This window comes from Pteropus vampyrus, unplaced genomic scaffold (assembly GCF_000151845.1).
Source record: "Pteropus vampyrus isolate Shadow unplaced genomic scaffold, Pvam_2.0 Scaffold53, whole genome shotgun sequence".
Classification (NCBI taxonomy): Eukaryota; Metazoa; Chordata; class Mammalia; order Chiroptera; family Pteropodidae; genus Pteropus; species Pteropus vampyrus.
The window spans coordinates 4453248-4474930 of record NW_011888834.1 but is presented as its reverse complement, the minus strand read 5'-3'; the positions used below and the strand labels follow the sequence as shown (position 1 = coordinate 4474930).

Genomic DNA, 21683 nt, shown 5'->3' with positions numbered 1-21683 from the left:
TTATTGTGCAGGGATCAATAAATCACTTCTAAAACTGTGTTAGAAGGCTGTTCCATCTCCTCAGTATACTAGTTACAATTACATTATTAGGCTCCAGAGTGTTGGGCAAACTCACTCTTTAAGCTTTTAACATTGCAGTAAATGACTTGGCAACAGATTTAACATTTTCCTTGTAATGTCTAAGGTTAACTCTTTAGTCGCTGGCCAGAAAGTCTCTTTCTAATCCTGCCAGAATTTTAGAGCTATTATTTTAATTCTTAGCCACTTACAAATCACAGTAATGCTGTACAGGAAGAAGAGGTGGGGGCGAGGGGGACATTTGCTCTCTTCCTCCCAATGACATGAGGATAAATTCAAAAAATGGGAGGTCATGATTATAAATATCTGCATGTTATATATATTGAGCAAAAATATCCATTTTATATTTTATTTAGGAGAGTTGCTTTGGGGCAAAAGTGAAGAGTAAAAATAGTGATTCTGTACAACTACTTAGAGGGCTGATTTTCCTTTAGTTTTATTCCCCCGCTCAATGCTGAGATTAGACAATACCTGATGGGCCAGAGACGAGTGAAACAGTGCAGAAGTCGGAAGGCTAGCACCTTCTGCAGAGGCTTAGGTCTGAGGGTCGAACTGTTGGGGAAGCAGATGTAGCTTGTATAGGCTCACAGGCAGTATGACCCTGACAGGGAGTTCCTTCTATAGAGAAAAGCGCTTTTTTATCCCAACAGATACTTTTATGGATGAACCAATCCCCACCAGGAATCATGATTTTCCTTCACTCCTTAAGTGGTATGTGATTCTTTTCCAAGAAGAATGTTGAAAAATAAGAAGGCAAATCAAAAATTGAGGGAAAGGGTAGGATATTCATGTATAACATGAATTACATAAAAATTATTTAGTTATAGAAATTTTTAAACCTCTTTAAAGCTCTCAAGTGTGTTTTTGAAAAATTAAATTACACCTCATTGGGTCTGAATTTTAGCATGTCATTTCCTAACAGAAAAAAAATTTTCAAAGTCAGAGATTCTACACCAGTGAAATGAAGACTAAAACATGAGCCTTGGCAAAGAAATGTTGGAAACTTTAGTACAAAGCAAGTTAATAATAAATATGGTTAAATTTAGAGAGCCTTTATTTTAAAGGAAATACTCTACTGTCACATATTGACCTAGGTTTTTGTATAAAGTATGAAATTTAAAAAAATACATTTTGTAATGCAAATTGTTTGTAAACATGGAATTATTATAGTATTTTGTGTGCTCAGTATAAGCTTTACTTAACAGCTAATGCGTCCCTCCAAAACCATCCTAATTAAAAAGCCCCTGTAAATCTACGGCCATGCCACCCTGAACAAGCCTGATCCCATCTGATCTTGGAAGCTAAGCAGGTTCGGGCCTGGTTAGTACTTGGATGGGAGACCACCTAGGAAGACCAGGTGCTGTAGGCATAAAAAACAAAAAATAAAAAATAAGGGATTTTAAGCTGACAAGATACTTGCAGTCTGCGAGGTCACCCAAAGGTTACCTCGCCTAAAAAAAATAATAAAAATAAAAATAAATTAAAAAAATAAAAAGCCCCTGTAAATCTCGAGTTGTTTCGATTAAATTAAGTGATCTAGTAAATACATCATAATTACGAGATTATGCCATTCTTTAGCATTCAACTCACCAGGCATTAGATGTTTTGTCCTACTTTCATGTATCAGCTGTCAGTTGTTACTGACAGAAAGATTATAGCACCAGTCATCATAGTCTCTCAATCAAATCTTCATCTACTTCTTGAGTTCTCTCTCAAAGTTCCCTGCCAGTTGTTCCTCCATCTTCAGTATATCTAGTGACAAGGAGCCCACTAACTTATTCCAACCTGTTCCATCTTTGGGCCTATGGAATAATTTTAGCCATTAGAAACCACAGGGAATGTTTTTAGATTGTTCAGAATTAACCTACATTGTACTCAGACAAGTATTTTTAAGCCCAACTTCAAATAACCTTGGAAAACTGTGGACCAATGGAACATTAAAATTGGAGGGAGACTCATAATTCTTGCCCCTCAAATTGAGGGAAGATGTGAGTCTGAAGCAGCATTTACGTATAGTATGGCTGCTTCCATCTTTTTCTAGCAGAGAATAATTTATTTCCCCAACATCTATCTATAGATTGCCAGAATGATAAGGTAGTAAAGAAAGGCTTTCTCACCGTGTACACATATTTGAAAGGATAAAGTAAGCTGTTGACACTCTTCTTTGTCACAAGCCAGTCTTAGGAGCTCTGAAGAGAAGTGTGGCTGAGGCCGAGATCCTATGTTCTAGATATCCTCATAAACACATGTTGGACTCAGCGTTCGAATCTTGCTCTACAAGACACGTGTTCAGCATATTGAACTTTTCTTGCATAGCAAACACATATATAGCCATTATGACCAGTGACATTTTTAAATACAAAAAACATTTTTATTTATGCAAGCAAAGGAACTGTTATGACTTCCCGTAGCTAGTAAACTACATACACTAAAGCCTTTGTCCCTAGTACTTGCACCACATAATAGTTTTAGAGGTTGTTGTTGTTTTATGCAAAGTCTTTATGTGCCTCTGAAGCCAATTTTTAAAATTTGCATGTTGTGTGATCCCACAACAAGAAGCTTTGGAGCATACAGGATATAAACACCGAATGATGGAATGTAGCCAGGTAGTGGGTGCTCTAATTGTCATCAGAAAGGAGAGCTTTTTTATCATGAAAATCTATATTTTTCAAAGAAAAAGAGTTAGGTCTGTACTTGATCATAATATTAATTTTAACACTTTCAAATAATCTAGTCCATTGGAATGAAATATCAGCCTGAGGTAATTTGCTCTTAAAAACCAACTGAAATGAAACATGCCATTTCATTTGTTATTCAGATAGCCAAATAAAACAAGATATAATTAGTCCTGACTTCCTGCTCTTGCTCATATACCTGAGACTCCTCCCTGCCCTGGCTGCAGCTCTGCATACCCAGGATCTGAGAGGAAGCACTGAAGGCAGCTTGGGAAATGGCTCACTTTTCTACAAATTCAGAAGTATGTATTTGATCCACGTTGTTGGGACAAAGAGAACAGATAGGATTTAGAGAATTACCTTTGTGGACAGAATCAGAAAGTTAGTTGCAAAGCAGCATTTGCAGGGTGTTTGGGATTTTCAGGAGCTTGACTCGAGGAGTATGTCAGATGTTAAATCCAGGTATGTGTGCATATAGTTACGTGGTGTGGTGATATGTGTGTGTGTAAAATATTGCTCACCATTTTCGATGAAGGCATTCACAATTTAGTTGATAGGATAGGCGGTGCAGGACCTCTGAGTGCTACTTGCTTGTAATAGCCCTTCTGCACCTCACTTTTCATTATCTAATTAAGAGTTCCCCCACAGTGAAAGTTCATTTATTATAGCTCTCCTTGGAAGGCTGACCTCTAAATGTGGACTTCTAGAAGGAACACAAAATAGAACAAGTGAAATGCCTTCAGGAATGGGGGTGGCTATGACATGAGTTAGCTGGGAAAACCTTAACTCGATAAAAGAAAAAACATTTCTGTACATATAGTTACTGACAGGGCCAGTGTATACTTTAACTTTGCTCACACTCACGCTCTGTTTCTGGTGTTTGTCTTGTGGTTCCTTGAGATCACAACGGCCACGTTTGATCTAAAGACCTTCGTCATTAGAGTAAACTAGAGCCGGAACACTATGCGAGGAGACCACTGAGCCCCGCTAAGCCTCAGCTAGAATATCCGCGAACTTGGGAGGCTGAAACTGCCCTCCTTGCTTGGAGCAGCTGAGCTTGGCTCCACTGATGGGACCTCAACCAGGGCAGTGTTAGCTGAAACTCCTTTGGAGAGGAGATGAAAAAGAAGCAAAGTTTCATTCTAAAAGTTAAGTTATGAAGTTTCAGCGTTTTACAAAAAGAGGGATATTTTCCCCTTATTCTCTATTCTGATTTCATTCCATTTCCTCCTCCCTTAATCCTAATCACAATTAGCTGGCAGCATGTTTAAGGCAAGCAATTGAGGGACTGACTAATAAACTAGGAAAAATTGTAGATGAAATCTTCTGTTCATTGACTTTAAGGAAAGATGTTCTGCTGCTGAGAAAAAAGTTGTATTCAATGTAATTTCTCCTCAGATGCAAAGGAATAACCACTGGGCTCTCTAGCAGTCCAGACGTGAACGATTTTACATGGGTTTCTGTAATTCTGTAGAGTCGAAGATACCAAGAGGACATGTTGCCCACGCCCCATTTTGATTTTAGCTGTTTTGGGTTTCATAATTCTGAGGTAGTCATTGCATTTCAGTGGACAGGTTCCAAAAGCATAGAAGACTGACAGCATTGTCTAATGAAACATCTCCCATTTTATTCCCTTTGGAATGTAATCCAAGTTATGACAATGGCTAATAATTACCTGCCCTAACTATAGCAACAGAATAGCTGAATGTGCACCTCTAGCTTTTTTACGTATGCATTTTCTCACTCTCAGGCTCTCTGTATAATCCATTCTTTCCTCCAACACTTTAAAGGCTTGGAAACGTTTAGTACAAATTTTCACAGTGTAGGTAACTTTGAAGTGTAACTTGTCAGGTCCTGCTGACTTGTTTTTGTGCTTTGTGTACAGGATTGATGAGGATGAATATTTTTTTAACTAACAGGTGTAACCTGAAAGTTTGTGGATGAGTGACAGGAGGGTTGGCAACCTTTTTTCCCCACTCACGTACTGTGAAATTTACTTTTGTCTACTCATGGGAATGAATTGCATTTGCAGAGAGTCAAAATATCCACTAAAGCCAAAATCCCAATTTTAAGTTCTTGCAATGAAGTGTAAGTGACATTCTGGTTTACCTGGAATAATCGCCATTTATTCCTGTAATTATTAACGGTATCCTATTTTACTCTCAGACATGACCTGATTCGGACATTATATTTATTATATGGTCACTCTGAGCATTTTCCAAAGGGGGAAAAAAATACCAGTAATTCTGTGTGCTGTTGCAAAATGGCAGCTTGTTCCCTCCCCCCGCCCCGGCCCCAAAAGAGGTTAGCCATCATAGCAATCAACATTTCACATTAATTCCTGTGAAAGAACATTTAAACATAGGCATGGCAAATATGTTTCAACTCAAGTGCCAACTCTAGTTACTTGTCAGTGGCTGCCCAGAGAACCATATGAGGACGACTCTGAAATCAAATCTGGGGCCAGTGGGAAAGAGGGCTTTGTTTTAGTACTGATGTCTGTCATGAGCACTGGAAGAGGTAGTTGTAAAATGTAGGCCAGGTATCAAATATTGCTGTTGTAGAGATAGACGGGATGTTAGTGATAATTCAACCAATGTTTTCCAAAATATGTTCCACAGAATACTAATTCTTCCATGTGATTCTCAAAACACGTGCTCCATTATCTAGTAAGATTGAAAATGATGCCTGCCATTGTATTGGGAATTCACTGTATATTGGCCCAGAGTTCTAAAAAGTTCTGTAGTAAAGAGATGTTTAATTTCGTTTAACCCAGCACTCCGTAAACCTAATTGGCCACAGAACCCTTTTTCAATGGTATCTGTCAACTTGCTGCAGAACTAGTTTCTTGGGACATACTTGAAATAGCACTGGTCTAGCTCATTCCTCATATTTCACAAATAAGGAAATTCAAGCCTCAAAAGGAAGAAGGACCAGATCACATTCAGTTCATCTGGTCTGTGGACCAGGCAAAACCAGAACCCTGGACTGCTGACTCCCAGTCCTGTCTCCTTTCTACTGCATCACCAGTGCAGAAAGTGTTAGGAGCAATCTAAAAGTTTAACAGCTTCTGGCAGCACGGACACTTAGTGTAGATTCCAGTTGCCTATTTTTATAGTTGCTTTTTAGTGATAGTATTTAAATATCTGCATACGCATAGTATCCAGACAAGAAGCTACCTCGCATGGTCCATACAGAAATAACTCATTTTTGAAGTTTAGTTTTGTCTGGGCTGCTCACCCCTCCTTTCTATTATATCTTTCTTTCTTAGGAGATAATGCGATTATTTAAGAAAAGAATTACTGAATATGAGTCTGGTTTTGGACCAAAATCCAGTTTATCATTTCGTGGGCTTTGAATTTCAAAAAATTCTATTAGACTCTTTTGGACCATAGGGTTAAAGTACATCTGTTATCCACACAAATTTAACTATTGGCCTTCGAGCTACGCAGTTATGAAATTATAGCCATAGTAAATTTAGACAAGGACTAATTTCACTTTGGTCTGCCTATTAATCCACATGACAGAAGAAACATGAAGTGTCCTGTGGTTAATATGAGCACGTGTAAAAACTTAGGAAATCTTTGGTAACAAGAAAGAAAATACTCCATAAAAATTAATTGGTGTTTAATTAAGGATGTATGAAATGTGATATTTACAGATGGCCTGACTTTGAGGCATAAACGAAATTCATCTCAGGCTGCAGTTGCAGCTTTTGTCTTGGTGGTTCACCAGTTCGTGGCTGAGCACTGCCATTCCCTTGGAGAAAGGAACACCTGGAAAATATAACCATTGTGGAACCACTGATGTCTCTGGAGTTTTTTTTTTTTTTTTACCGTTTATTTTCTTTATAATAACATGAAAGAAACTGGTTCCTTTAGTTTTCTTCAAGCATGCACTTCCCATGAAGCCATGTGGCTGCTTGCATTTTGGAAGAAGGGGGCAGCTGCAGGCTAAATTTGCCATCCTGCAATCATCATTGACATCCCTTTGAAGATAAATGTTCTAGAAAGTACAAATCAGTGGAGTTGTAAAGCAAAAATAGACAGACGTCTTTCAACTTAACGTTTCCCCATGAGCATAAAGAAACTGACTTACAAGAAAAAACAAAAACTTCAACTGTAAAGGTTTTTATTTTAAAGCACCTCATTGTTTCTATTAAGTGGCTTCTAAGATTTATCAGTTTCTAGCAGAGTTGGAGAACATTAGCCAAGATTCATTGATGAAGCTTTCTAACTTTTATAAATCAGCTTTGCTCATTTTTAAAGCCACATGTTTAAAATATAGGGCACAGAAAATTTCCATGATACATAGTTGTGGTTCAAAAAAAGAAAGATACCAAAAGAAACTCAGTCATAAAATCTATGTTTCCTTTTAAGTGGTAGAATCAGAATAGATGTTACTAGTCATCTTGTAAGCCAAGTGGTGCCATGTGTGTGTAACATAAACTGTTAGTATACTGTCCTGGGTAGTATATATTATACTTTGCCAGTGGATTTGTTAGTTCCTCCCATTTAGCAGTTGAGTTTATTCTCATAAAAATCAACAATATTGCCCCATTTTGGAGAACCACGTTCTTCTGAGCTTTCTCAAATGCGTATCCCAACTCTAGTATACAGTTCTGAGCCCCACTGCCAGTTGCCAGGATCATAAGAGAAGGGAAAAAGAAGGGAGGTAAATTTTAAAATTTAGTTATCCTTCTGACCACTTTTGATCCCTAACCAAACAGTTCCTAGGACTGCAGTGGATACAGCCACTCTCCTCCAACAATCAGCCTCAGACCAAGTCAGAGGTTACATTTAACCTCACTTTGAAATGTAGAAAATGAACAATTAAATATTAAACTTTTCTATGTAAAACACATTCTTGAATTTCAGTCTTTCCAGCATCCTGCTGGTGCCATAATATAATCCTTGAATTTTCGGCACCATCTTATTTTTAGGCTAGAATGTTCAAAAAATCCTGAGGGGGAAAAAGATATTATTCATTAAGAAGACATATATATGTATTTAAATGATCTTGATTTCAACATTCCAGCACAGAATAATATAAAGAAATGTGCCATATTATGGAGTTTTAAATACGATAATCCTTTCTTCCTCTGTGTTAGAATTCTTTGTGAATAGAAAGCAAAAATTCAAGACTCATAGAGTCTATCCACATTATTTCCTCTTTAATAAATTGATTTCAATCTAATTATTTTGTCCAAAGCAAACAACCTATAAGTATGAAGCAAAAACCAGGTTTTGAAGATTTTTGAAGCAGTACATGCTTGCATGTGATGGAAGAACCTAAGTTCATCAAATGAAGTATATTTAGCATTTCCTCATGTCTGTAATTGGATGTTCTCTATTTTCCCATACTAGTAGTCTCATGAAATAAACCCAGTTTACTGACGTCTCTACCTCCAGTCCCCTGGGTTGGAGGTGAAGTTCAGTCAGCCCTTTGATGAATGAATAAATGTTTGATTAATGAGTAAATATGACTACACCTAACCACTTTACATTTTATTTCCAATTAATGCAAGGTTATTCTCATACCCTGTTTATGGCTTTGAAGTCTGACAACCAGTCTAACTGGCTCACTCGTATGTGAACAACTCTCAGTTGGTTTTGACTGGGGTTTGCTACACACTGATTTTCTAAAATTTCCTTCTTTGCTCCCCGTTGCTTGGCAATTATATAGCTGTTTAGTAGCTCCACCAGAGATTAGGAAGACTTAGTAAAATTTGTTAAAACTTGTTTAGAACCATTGTAAAAAATATTAATGAAAGATGAAGCTATAAGTATTGAGGAAAATGAAAATTTGAAGATTATCTGGTTTTAATTGTCCGTAGTTGTCTATTTCATTTCTATAGATAAATGAGAGTTGCTTATGTCTAAAAATATGACAAATACTTTACAAGATTGTTGAGAAATAAAATAAGGCTATATTTATACAGCATGTAGCATATCATAAGCGTTCAATAAATATTCTCTTTCCTTTAATTTGAATTTATAAATCTTTAGGAAATATCATTCTTCCAAAATTTTATATCATAGCCTCATTCTATGAGATTATACTTATATAATTTAACCATTTTATAGTAGCAAATTAGAAGTATGATTGAAGTTGATGTTTATCAGAGGTAGAATGGGAATGTAGCTGATTGGATTTTAATTTTCTAATATGCTCTCTAGTGCCCTATCCACTAAATAAATGGTTTTCAGGTGTTAAAAATGGAATGAAAAAAAGGTTCAGGTGTGTCTTCAAGTGGAATTTTATCTAAGTAGATTCTCTTAGCCACATTACATACTTCCACATTCTCTCTCTCAACCAAACTGTCTCTTCCACTCTTACCTCATAATAAATGGAAACAGCTTTCAGGGTATGGAGGGAGGAGAAAAGGTATTCTCTAGAAGGAGACCAAATTGAGGCTGGCAAATGTGTTTTATTGCAGACTTCAACTTCATTTGCTTTGTAGGCTGCTTAAGTGGCCATGCTGAGGATGCTGAGATGTTCAGTCTCACGAGCAAAAAACATTCCAGTCAATCAGTGATGTCTGCTACAGGCTGAGGAGAGGGGACAGAGGGCAGGGTATCATTATCTGTGCTGTGTGTTTATTAAACCTGTACTTTGTCTTGTTTTGTATGCTTTACATATTAGCTCATCATGCCAACATTGCTTTTCCTAAGTTGCACTGCAACAAGAATTTAAGAAAAATTTCAGAGGGTCAAAATTTAATCAGGAGACCTGACTTTTACCTCTTCTTTCAAGAATATTAAATATTTTGAGTCCTTTGCCAGGAAGCTGATAGAATGATGACCTTTAAGTAATTTAATAAATGTGACTGTAGCACATCTCATCCATCTACTTTATGGTGTCAAAACTTCAAGACTCTAGGATTCTCTTAGATAAGAAGATGTTTTGTTTTTGCTCTGTTACATAAAGAATGGACAAGGCTGATTTCTTCTTCCAATATCTATATTAAATGAATTATTTTGAGTTTCATTTTATGCTTTTAAGTGCACTTCAGTTTGAGTAGGTGAGTGTAGATAAATGTCTCTCCATATATATCTTAAGGCAGAAACTACGATAGTTATTATATGAACTATTTATCTATTCAGTCCTTTGTTTGTAAGCATATTCATCTCTGATTAGTTCAGTGTTTTAAAAGGTAGGTTTTCTTATTCAGGAAAGTTGAGGCCAGCAGATCAGGAGATGGCTGCTGTTGAAAGATAGTTTATTATAATTTCCAAGAGTAGGAAATATGCTCCAGTGGTGGGGGAGGGGGAGGGGAGAGGGCACACAGAGACGCAATAGAGCTGGTCAGGAGCCAGAGAGAGCAAAGTGAAACATGGGTGAGAGCCTTTACTGTGGTTTCTGTGGGAAAGAATGGAGGTAGCAGGGTAAACAAATTTAAGATTGGCTGGTCTGGATAATTTCAGCGGGCTCTGGGGCACAGGAGCTGTCCCTAGTTGATGCTACCTGGCTCTGAGGTGATAAGGACAGGGGAATAGTAGCCCTGAGTACAATAGCCCGATAGAGGAGGTGGTGGCCATGTGACTCTGAACTGGTCGGTTTTCATATGAAAGGAGTGCTTGAAGGAGAGTCATTTGTAATAGCTAAGAATTGACCATTCCTGAGAAAGGCAGTTTCTCCAAGGTCACCAGGTACCCAGATGTCAAAGCATCAGAACTACATAAAATAAAATGGCATGGTTAACACACTCCTCATGCCAGACATTGTGCTGGAACACACAACACACTTATTAGTGAATAATTTAATAAGATCAGGCCTCTACCCTGGAAAAACTTATATTCTAGTAGAATAGAAAGTCACATTAAGTAAGAACTAATTTCAGTAGTATGTGGAAAGTTATGTGCTGTGGTAGTGATAAAGATCAGGTGCTAAATTCATTGATACATTTAAGGACCCAACGTGGGTGTGTAATGTTAGAAACACTGTTATATCTTACTATAGACCAAAAAATGCAAAGCCATTAGTTACTTGTACCTTTCATCAAATAATTCTCTACATCATTTCTTAGAATATGCTTAACCCAATCACTAAATATACAAAACTTTCATTTCACCAAAAACTTTAGAATCCTAAATCTTTAAAACTAGAAAATCTCATCCCCTCAGATGAGGAGCCTGAACCAGAAAGGCTAAATGACTTTCCTAAAGTCACAGTTGAGCTTCTTTGTTCAGCCATTAGTAGTTCCAATGTGCAAATCATAAATTAAACACACATTAATCTAAATATTGGCCCTGGAACCATGCTGCTTTTTTGTTGCTAAAGGGAGTCTGCCATCTAAATATTTGCAGTTTTTCCCTAGCCTCTTGAGTCACACCACAATTTAACAACATAGAACTGGTCACTTGACAGGTACTTCCATCAGTAACAATTTGACTTTACCTGATAGTGTCAAAGGGAGAGAATGACTCGTGCTAATTATTATACTTAACGTCTGATTTAGACTGATTTAGTCTTTTCTCTGTGCTATTTCTTCTATACCTTACAATCTGAGATGCTTTTTAAATTTTATTCACAGAGCTGGAGAACAAAAAGCATGACTATTAGAAAGCAAAAATTAGGTCAGCCTAATGGTTTGAAAGCACCAACCATTTCACCATACGCAATTGTTGAAGATACTATGTCAGAAGACGAAATAGATGTTAGACTGTTGCAGAAAATGCATTTGTTGCCTTAATCTCTGCCAGTATTAAAATATATTTCTAATATTTTATCGTGCTTACTGATTTTCTTCAGCCTTATACTTATCATCATTGCTCAGATTATAATTGTTCTTATTTTTTAAAACTACAGGTTCTTTGGGATAAATATGCTAAAAAAGTTTTCTGCAACTACACATAGGATGTTAGTAGATGCTAAAAGAGAAAGACTATAGTCAAATAAGTTAGTGCTAGATTAGACATATTAAACAAATTTATTTTCTGCAGGACTTCTCAGGGCCTTTGATAAGAAAATATGAATTGCAAACATCAAGAAGTGATATATAATATGTAGCATCTTCCAAATTTAGTGGTCCACAGATCCTTCACTGTAAACGCATTAGGCCTCAAATAGTAGTAAAAGGAAGCAACACAGAAGATATGAAATGGTATATCATCAATTGTCAATGCCGAAATTTGTTGAGTATAGATAGAGGTGGGAGAAACAAACAGAACCCAATTTTGCATGCACTTATATGCAAGGGTCCAGAAATACAAAACATAAAATATGGTTACGTTAGAGAAGTGAATAATCTACATGGAGAGCCAGGACTCTGTGATGCAAGTTAGTGGGATCCAAACATAATAGACCAGAACTTCTTAACCTTTTATGTGCACGTGAATCACCAGAGGAATCTAAACTGATTCAGTAGATTTGAGATGAGCGTCAAGATTCTGCAATTCTAGCAAGCTCCCAAATGATGCTGGTGCTCTTGGTCCAAGGATCACACTTCAAAGAGCAAAAAGAGCAGGAGTTGGCAAACCTTTTCTATAAAGTTCATATAGCAAGTATTTTAGCATTTGTGAGCCATATAGTCTGTTGCAACTACTCAGCTTTGTCATTGTAATGCAAAAACAGCCAGAGACAATATGTGAATGAATGACCATGGTTGTATTCCAAAAAAAACTTTATTTATGGATGATGAAAGTTGAACTTTATATAACTTTTGTATGTCACAAATTTTTTTATTTTTTTTTTCCGAACATTTAAAAATATAAGCTCGTAGACCATATACAAACAAGCAGGGTGCCTGCAGGCTCTAAGTTTGCTGAGCTGAGTTAGAAGTCCAGATACCACAGGCTCCCTTGGGAAGATGGCAGAGGTTTCTCTATGAAGCATATCTAACCAAAGCAATTTATCTTTCTCTCTTCATAGCATTTTTTCATGCTTCTTTTTCCTTCTATTAGTTTGTATCTTCTTCATGGAAGATAAAATAAAACTCTAATGGGTAGTACAAACAGATAAACTCCTCAGCTAGTTTCAGAGTGTACCAGGTATTCTTCTTCCTACCACTCTGGTATGTAATGCAATGCCTTCCATGTAGAAGATGCCAAGCAAGCATGTGTTTGATTGAATTTAATCTGTTGAAAGAGCCTTTCTCTTGGCTGTAAAGAAGAGTAGCTCCTGGATGGGATTAATGAAGAGAGTAAGAGAATTCCAACGAGGGGGAAAGTAGGCAGTTAATACGTAAGGTCTGTGTCAGGGACAATAAATCTATGCCAAGAGTTGACAGAAACAGAGGATTAGTATGAGAAAACAATAGAAAATAAAATTGGGGTTAAGTTATATATAAGTCAATACAGATCTGAAATTTAGGGGATGATATAAGTAGAGAAGAGTTTCAAGAGCTTTAATCTGGTACAGCAGTGGTCCCCAACCTTTCTGGCACTAGAAACTGATGCTCCTCTGAGAATCTAATGCCTGATGATCTGAGGTGGAGCTGAGGTGGTGATGCTAGCACTGGGGAGCAGCTGCAGATACCCATGTGGCTTCACTGGCTCGCCTTCCACTCACCTCCTGTTGAGTGGTCTGGTTCCTAACAGGTCACAGACCTACCAGGCCACAGCCCGGGGGTTAGGGACCCCTGTGGTACAGGATATAGAAGAATTCATAGTTTACTGGAGGTGAAGAGGTCAATTGTAAAACTTAAGATCAATTAAAACTTAAGCCACAGTCAGTTCTCATGGTGAAGATCTAGACCATGACTCTGGGAAAAGGAGAACTGGAAGATGGCTCCAGGCTGGAATGCTCTCTTGGACGTTATGAAAACAAAGGAAACCCCAAATGCCTTAGAATCAAGAAATACCTCAAAAGTAATTGCCTGAATTGCCTGAATTGCCTCAAAAGTAATACATATTTCAGTGTATAGGATGCTCTGTTGGCTGGGGGTTTTTTATTGTTTTTTTTAATTCCCAAAGTCATATCTGTTCTTTTCTGAGTGTCCCGTATTTGTTTTTTAATGTAGTTTCTGGAGTTAATACTCTGAGTACTAGCAAACAGATTTGTTTTATTCATATTATTTACAGATTAAATATAGACACATAGCAATATTATGCTATCTCAATAGAGAAAAAAGTTAGTCTTCAGGGCCATGTTTTCACAAAGAGTGCCAAGTCCAAAGAATTTTCTAGAGGTTAGACTCAGAAAATCTCCAAGTGCTGATTAAGAATTAAACAGACAATATAGTCCCAGAGACTTCAATCCTTTTAGTTGTAAGTGGCACATTCCTACATATTTCTTTAAAAATAAATCACACTATGAGAGGAGTTTGGGGCAGCTTCATATTTTTTGTAAAATTCCTGTTGAGAGTTTGAGGTGCTGGGGGAATAAAGGAAAGAGTGTGAGAGAGAACTCGGTGTTAAAACAGTCTGGCAACTTACAGCCTCCCACACCAAGGTCCTGGTTGTTTGGGAAAGGAAAAGCGCTGACCAGCAAGAATGAATGACAGCACGACTGCTCCATCTCTTTAGTTGTGGAGGCCAAGCAGTCTGCTAGAAAGTTTTGTAAATATCAGAAATGTGGAAGGCATTAAATCCGTTATTGCTCAGCTGATCAGAAGTCTTAGGGTCAACAAAAATATTGCTGCCTATGATTTTTTAATGTGATGATTAGTTTCCCTTGATACATTAGATATTTTGAGCATAACGTTTATATTACTTTCATATTTTTCTTTAGATAAGAATAATAGATAAAATTGTAATAAATGTAAGAGTCATTTATTATAAAACATTTTATAAGACACTTTGAATTTCTGTTCTTTTTCTTTTGTAACCGAGATTGTCTTTCCAGCTTTGACAGTGTCACTTATATCAAGGTTGATAAAATGGACAAGATGCTTTACAAAGAAAACCTGTGGGAATTGTCTAGTCGTTAATTTCATGGTTTAAAATGTAGTTCCCCTCAGTAACACACAGTTGTTTTTTTTTTTTTTTAACCAAACAAGCATCTTATTACATAGCATCTAGCCTTGTACTTCTTTATTATTTTAAACATCACCATTTCCTTTTTTTCTCTCCTGTCCTTTGACCTCCATGTGGCCTGCAGATGGTTCTGTGAGGGGAGGGAGCTGCACAACACTCCTGATATTCAGATCCGCTCTGAGGGCGGGGACCTCCACACCCTGATCATAGCAGAAGCCTTTGAGGACGACACAGGTCGCTATACCTGTCTGGCTACGAACCCCAGCGGCTCGGATACAACATCTGCTGAGGTGTTTGTTGAAGGTAAGGAGAGATGTGTGGTGAGGGAGTGTGGATGGTCTGACAGCTTGCGTATCAGCAAGGCTTCATTGCGGATGAGCTTTTCCAGTGCAAACAGCATAATGGTGGTGTGATTCAAACCTCATTTCTCCTGAAAACTAAATAAATCGAGCATTTCTGACACTTAGGCATACGTCAACCATGTCTAATGTCAACACTTGTTCCTTTTAATTCAAAACATTTCAGCTACATTAACTTGAATTTACTTAAAATGTAAATTACTCAACTTATTTTTGGTTTTCTGTACTGAATAAATAAAGGGAACATATTGAAATACCATATCCATCAACCAAAGTTACTGCAGATGTCTTAGGAAATCATTCACGAGAATGATTGGGTATTTTTAAATGTTCTTATTTTTATTCTAGAATATTTCCTCTCTTGTTAAACTCTGTTATTCCTGTTTAATGTCCTGTGAACTGAAAATCACTAGGTAAAAAATTTCAAGAATTATGTTGCCTTAAAGTGGGATAGGCAGAGACTAGAATATTTCTATTGCTCTGTCAATTCATTTTTGACAAGACTCAACTTATAGGGAATTAGAAAACTTGATATTAAAGTGTATAGCTTTACATTATTATTGTATTTTGATCAGTACCAATAATTTAATGTGGAAATGTGTTTTAAGCACTGCTGTGTTCATATTCTTATTGTCCCTAAATCCATAAGTTGATGGTTGCTTTTCAAAACAGTAGAAAATATAGAAAAATGTAGAACATATAGAAAAATAAAAATCCTGAGGTCTTCACTACCTTAATCTTCATCTTTTTTACTATTTTTTTTTACTGTTTAATACCACCAAATTATTAACGTAGAAGCAGAACATGAACCATTATTTATAGAACTGACAAAAAAAATTTAGTTTTAGAAGTAACTTACCACCAAAAGTGCGTGCCTTCTAATGAAAGCTTCTTCTGCATTGTCTTTGAAGGCAAACGTCTGTGAGCTTCTTGAGGGACCTTGTCCTGTTAATTAAAGCAAACATTCTATATATAACAGTATCTAATTACCTACATGAGACTTATAAATATACACATATACATACATAATCATTTAAATGTCACTGTAAGCCTATACGGTATTATTTGTATTCTCTTTTTACAAGCAGCTAAACTGAGACCCAGAGAAGTTAAAGGGACTTGTTCAAAGTTACATGAGGCTTTAAACCCAGGCAGTCTCACTCCTCCAGGGCCCATATGCTTAACACAATGTCACACACACACATCAAAGTGCTAAATTATTAGAAAAAGATTGACAGAGATTTTCAACACTTAATAAGTTAGCCGTAAGCATCAGTCTTGGGTGGGCTGTGTAATAAACTTCTTGAAGTGTTTTAGAATACAATAAAGGGAACTTAAACTTCCATTAAAAACCTGTTCGTTAATGATGATCAGATTTGTCTCCCAAATCCAAGTTCAAATAGAGCATCTTAAAATTAAACTCTTTGCTTTCATCATTACTAGAAATGTGAATTTTAATGTATATTGCTTAAATACTACAGATGTTAAATGAAATTACATTAGTTTAAGTGATAGTCTATCAACTCAATTTGGCCAGCATTTTTAAGGCCCTACTATATGCCAGATATGCAGGTACAAATATGATTAAGACACAGTTCATGATATCAAGGAGTCCCAATCTAAAAGAGATGAGCACGTTAAAAAATATATATATAAATAAATATTGTAATAAGCGATATAATAGAAATATATAAAGTGTTATAAGGGTACAGATGAACTCAAAGATTAACTATAGGATATATAAGCTAGACTCACTTTTCATATAAAAAAAGAAAAAATTTCTCTACTTCTGAAACCAGTTTTAGTATCTAAACCTGGCAGACCCAAAACATTCACAACATGGTCTTTAATTTTATTTAATTGAATTTGGTTCTTCTGTGAGAAGCTTCTGAACCACCAGTCCTCTTCTGACTTTAAAATCATCTAGGTAAGCTACTCAGTATGGGAAAAGTACACCTCTAGTTCTATCTGCCACATATATTTTGTGCCCTGAAAGTCAACAAAGATACTGGATTTTTTCCAATGCACATTTTCTCACATGATAACACTGAACTTAATTAGCCAACCAGCCATGGGATATCTGTGACTCCAGGTAGGATAAGGAAGCTGGACAGAGCAAGAATAAAGAGCCATTAAGATTCAGTCTCCTATGCCTAATATAATATGCTTTAGAAACTAGCCCATTGGCCTATGAAATATGGATATTTTTTTAAAATCCTTAGAGATTTCAGTGTATTCTTATCCCTAAGAACTTCAGATAAACGCTTATGCCATTATGACTGAAAGTAAGAAATATTTATATTTACTCATCTAGCACTAAATTAGACTCAGTCATATCACTATTGAATTGTTTCCTGATGCATGTTGTTGTTAATATGTCAGCATGCAGTCATTGGTGGCCTATCAGAAAGCGGGGAGTTTTCTATAGAATTTAAAAATCTAAACAAAGCCTTTCCTGAAAGTTTAACAGCCTACTAGTTGGAAACTGTCTAAATTTTAGTTGTCTCATGCATCAAGTTTTAGAATGATACAGAAGAAATTATAGCTTAAGAACAGTAGCACTTCATTTTTATGTGGATTACCTCATTTAATCCTTACAAAAATCACCGCCACATATGGTTGAAGAAACCAAAGCTTATAGAGGCTAAGTAGTGCCTAATATCACATCATACTCTCCCCACCGCCCCCACACACACAGTTCAGGAATTCAGCACCACGCAGTCTGACTCCTGAATCTGCCCTCATAACCACTAAGAGTAAAATGTAGATGAACTCATTACTGGGACAGCTGTAATCCTTACCTTAATCTAGTAGCAAGATTTAGGATCTGAGCACAGCATTCTTGAAGGCACATAATTGAGCCCTCTTTAGTCATGCAGCAGGTATTTACCGAGGGACTGCTATACGGCAGGCAGTGGCCTACACAGGGGCACATTTGTGAACAGGACAGGCCTGTGTCCTCACTGCACTGACACTCCAGAAGAGGAGGGAGAGTAAACTACTAGTCAACTCATAAATAATTCCTACACCAGCAAGTGCTGGGAAGAAAATAAAGGTGGCCGATGGGATAGGGTAATCAGGGAGGCCTCCCTGAAGAGTGGGCATTTGATCTGAGACCAGAACCCTGAGAAGAAGCCAATAGGAAGACTGGGAAAAGAGTGCTTCAGACAGCATGACCTGGGTGGGAAGACCAGATGTGTTCATAGACTTTTAAGATCTATTCTATTAGCAACTTTCAAACATATAATACTGTATTATTAACTGCAGTCACCATGCTGTACATTACATGTCTAGGACTTACTTATTTTATAACTGGAGTTTGTACCTTTTGACACCCTGCACCCATTTCACCACCCCTCACAATTCCCCGCAGACCCCCACCCCACCTCTGGCAACTACCAATTGGTTCTCTGCATGAGTTTGGGTTTGTGCTTTTTTTTGTTAATTCAACACATAAGTGAGATCTTATCCTATTTGTCTATCTTTGTCTGACTTATTTCACTTAGCATAATGCCTTCAAAGTCCATCCATGTGATTGTAGATAGCAGAATTTCTTCCTCCTCCTGACTGAATAATATCCCTGTGTGTGTGTGTGTGTGTGTGTGTGTGTGTGTGTGTGTGTGTGTGTGACATTTTCTTTATCCATTCATCTATTGCTGGACACTTAGGTTATTTCCATGTCTTGGCTATTGTAAATAAGGCCGCAATGAACATGGGGATACAGATGTGTTTTTCAGTTAGTATTTCGTTCCCTTTGGATAAATACCCAGAGTGGAATTGTTGGATAAGATGATTTTTTTTTTTTTTTGCAGTTTTCTTTGTTTTCTTGTTTATTTTCACACCAGAACTAATAGAGTATGTTTGTATGCTAATGAAAATAATCCAGGAGAGAAAACATAGATCATGCAGAAGAGAGGGAGAGTAAGACAGAGAACAAAGTCTTTGAAAAGGAAATGGAATCTGGCCCACATGAGTGCTGGGTGGTGAGGGGGGTGGGTACCCTCAAGGGCTAGATGGCAAAGAAATAGTCTCAAGAATTTCATGATGTGAATAAGAAATGTAAACATCCGAAATAAATATAGACATCTCAAGTCTCCACCACTGCTCCCCTCCTGATTGCAAAATGGATTCCACAGATGATTATAGCTGTAGGCCCTCCAAGTAGGGGAGAATGGTGGTTCTGAAATGTGGGACGAAGGAAGGCGGATTAAACTGGACCTTGTGGATAAGGATTTGGATTGGATAGAGAGGAGAACAAGGCAGCATTTAAAGATAGGGAAGGGGGCACCAATAATCAAGCTTGATGCATGACATTCTGTTTGATATTTATAAGCTCTCAGTGCTTCAAATAATCAGATAAAATGTGTACCCCATTTAAGTCACTTTTAGAAGTGTGCTGTGATGTTACGTGAATAGTTGCTCCTGTTAACTCCTCAGGATAAAGCCTCTCTGAGTATTAGGTTCCTTTTACTGAATTTTGAAAATGCTAAGAGAAGCTGAAGGAGTCTATGCACAGCTTTGGCCATTCTTTCACAATATTCTCTGACCACCTCCATGACCTTAAATAGTCATTCACGGCTCTATAATTCAGTTTCAACATCTCCACGAAGAAAATCAGATTGTTTTAAGGATTGAATAAGTGAGTTCCCCAGAGTGGCACCTGACCATAATGTGCGCTTTCATTACTATTGCAAAAACACATTTTCATTTCTAAAAATCTATAACATACAGGTAAAAAGAAAATATAAAAATTATGTGTAACTCTAATTCCCTGTGTCAGTCACTCTTAATATTTTTATCTTTCCAGTCTTTTCCTTATGTGTATGTATTTTACTCTGTATACCCTTTCATACCTTTTTTTTTAAAACATAACTTATTTTTTTTTAAATTGTTGAGGAACCAAGAAGTTAAGTAGTTTGCACAATCATATAACTAGAAAGCAGTGGTGACAAGATTTGCACTCATGTTTTTTGAACTTGTTGAATGATAATTATTATGCTGGTAATTAAAACAACTGAGAAAGAAGGGAGAAAAATGAGTAATACAAATGGAGGGCAGAGTGTATTTAGTCCTTAAATTTTGAAAGGTAAAATGTGCAAAAAGATGAACTCCATGACTAGATTCATTAAAGTCACTCAGGGCTTAATACACACACACACACACACACACACACACACACACACACACATTCACACTCACACTCACACTCTTAATATATATATACAAACATGTATACACATAATTTTTTAATGGTTGATATTTGCTTTCAAGAAGACTTCCTATTTCCTAAATTTTAAGCTATATGATTTACATCTAATCTGCTTTCACTCAGAAATTAAAACTTTTATTAATCAAGGAAGGTAGAGTGAAAAAAAATAATAATTAAAACTGATTTCATGAGTGTATGGGAAATGGGCATTTCGATATATTTCTACTTTACATACCTTTTTGTTGAAATGTTAAAAAATGGAAGTAATAAATATATCCATTAACATTATCCAGTGGAATGATAAAATTATGGTAAACCCACACAAATAAATTTGAAGCAGCCACTGAAAATTATAAAGTCCTTGTTTATTTATTGAAATAGGCATTTCCCAATGTATTATGTAGGGAAGGGGCAATAATGGAATAATATTACAGTTTTGTTGTCTTTAAAATATATATACATGGGATGTTATATATATACATGGGGATATACTCCAAAGTATCTGGGTGGTGGTATGCCAAATGATTTTTTTTTCTTTAGTTTTTGCTATCGTACATTTGGTGGGTCTTTTCCTACAAGTACGTTTTAACAATGGAAAGGGAACACTTTTTAAAGTCAAAACAAGAGGCTCATTTTTATGATACTTCCACATGCATGCCATCACTGGAGTGGAGTGAAGATCATTGGCATTTGATTACTTCACTCTGTTGGGAGGCAGTATAGAAATAGTTAGCATTTAGGCAGGTAAACATTTGATGAGCAGATATAGTAATTGCAGGGGCTGGAACGTATGTCTCTTTCAGGTGGGCACCTACATAAAACACTGAAAGTGATGTTTTAATAAATACAGAGAAAAATGTGAATCTGAGACCTGAGTGTTGTTTCCTGACCAGCAGGTGCAAAGCAGGTGACTAAAGGGAGGAGGCGGAAGAGAAGGAGGGAAGGGTCGCCCGGAGGGGAGGGGAGGGAACTTGCTGGCACAGATGGGGAGATTTGATCTGATGCTGTCTGCAAGAGCTGCTGACACCTGAGACAGAAGGTGACATTGAGATTTCACAAGGGATTTGACAGGTATGTGAAACTGGTGAACATATTCAGGGGACAGAACCTTTTTCATCCCTGACCTTTTTTTCCTTTAAAATCAGCTGGAAAAAAAGGTAGCAGAAAAGAATGAAAAGGAGAATGGCTTTCTAAATAGAGATAATCAGAGTTTAGTTTAGTTTTGTTTTGTTTTTAATGAATTAAATGTTTGGAATCAGATGAAAATACCTCTTTCTCTCCCCATTGTCTGGCCACTTTGAGAGCCACCTTGCCATCCCTCTCTTCCTCCTCAACACTCTCATGATTCTTGGAAAATAGATCTCTCTCAGGTTATCATGACTTTCTGATAACCGAGTCTGCTGGTATTTCTGTTTCCACTGTTCAGCTTCCCCCACCTCCTCAT

At 36.9% G+C, this 21683-nt stretch overlaps 1 protein-coding gene and 1 pseudogene across 1 annotated transcript in view; both read left to right on the top strand.

Annotated features, from left to right (window-relative positions):
* Positions 1-21683, top strand: part of PALLD (palladin, cytoskeletal associated protein) — a 355442-nt gene that overhangs the window by 116108 nt on the left and 217651 nt on the right. The window contains exon 2 of the mRNA XM_011360286.2: positions 14796-14974. Coding sequence (XP_011358588.1) covers positions 14796-14974 — 179 coding nt within the window. The remainder of the gene's footprint in view (positions 1-14795; positions 14975-21683) is intronic.
* On the top strand, positions 1329-1447 carry LOC111739742 (annotated as a pseudogene).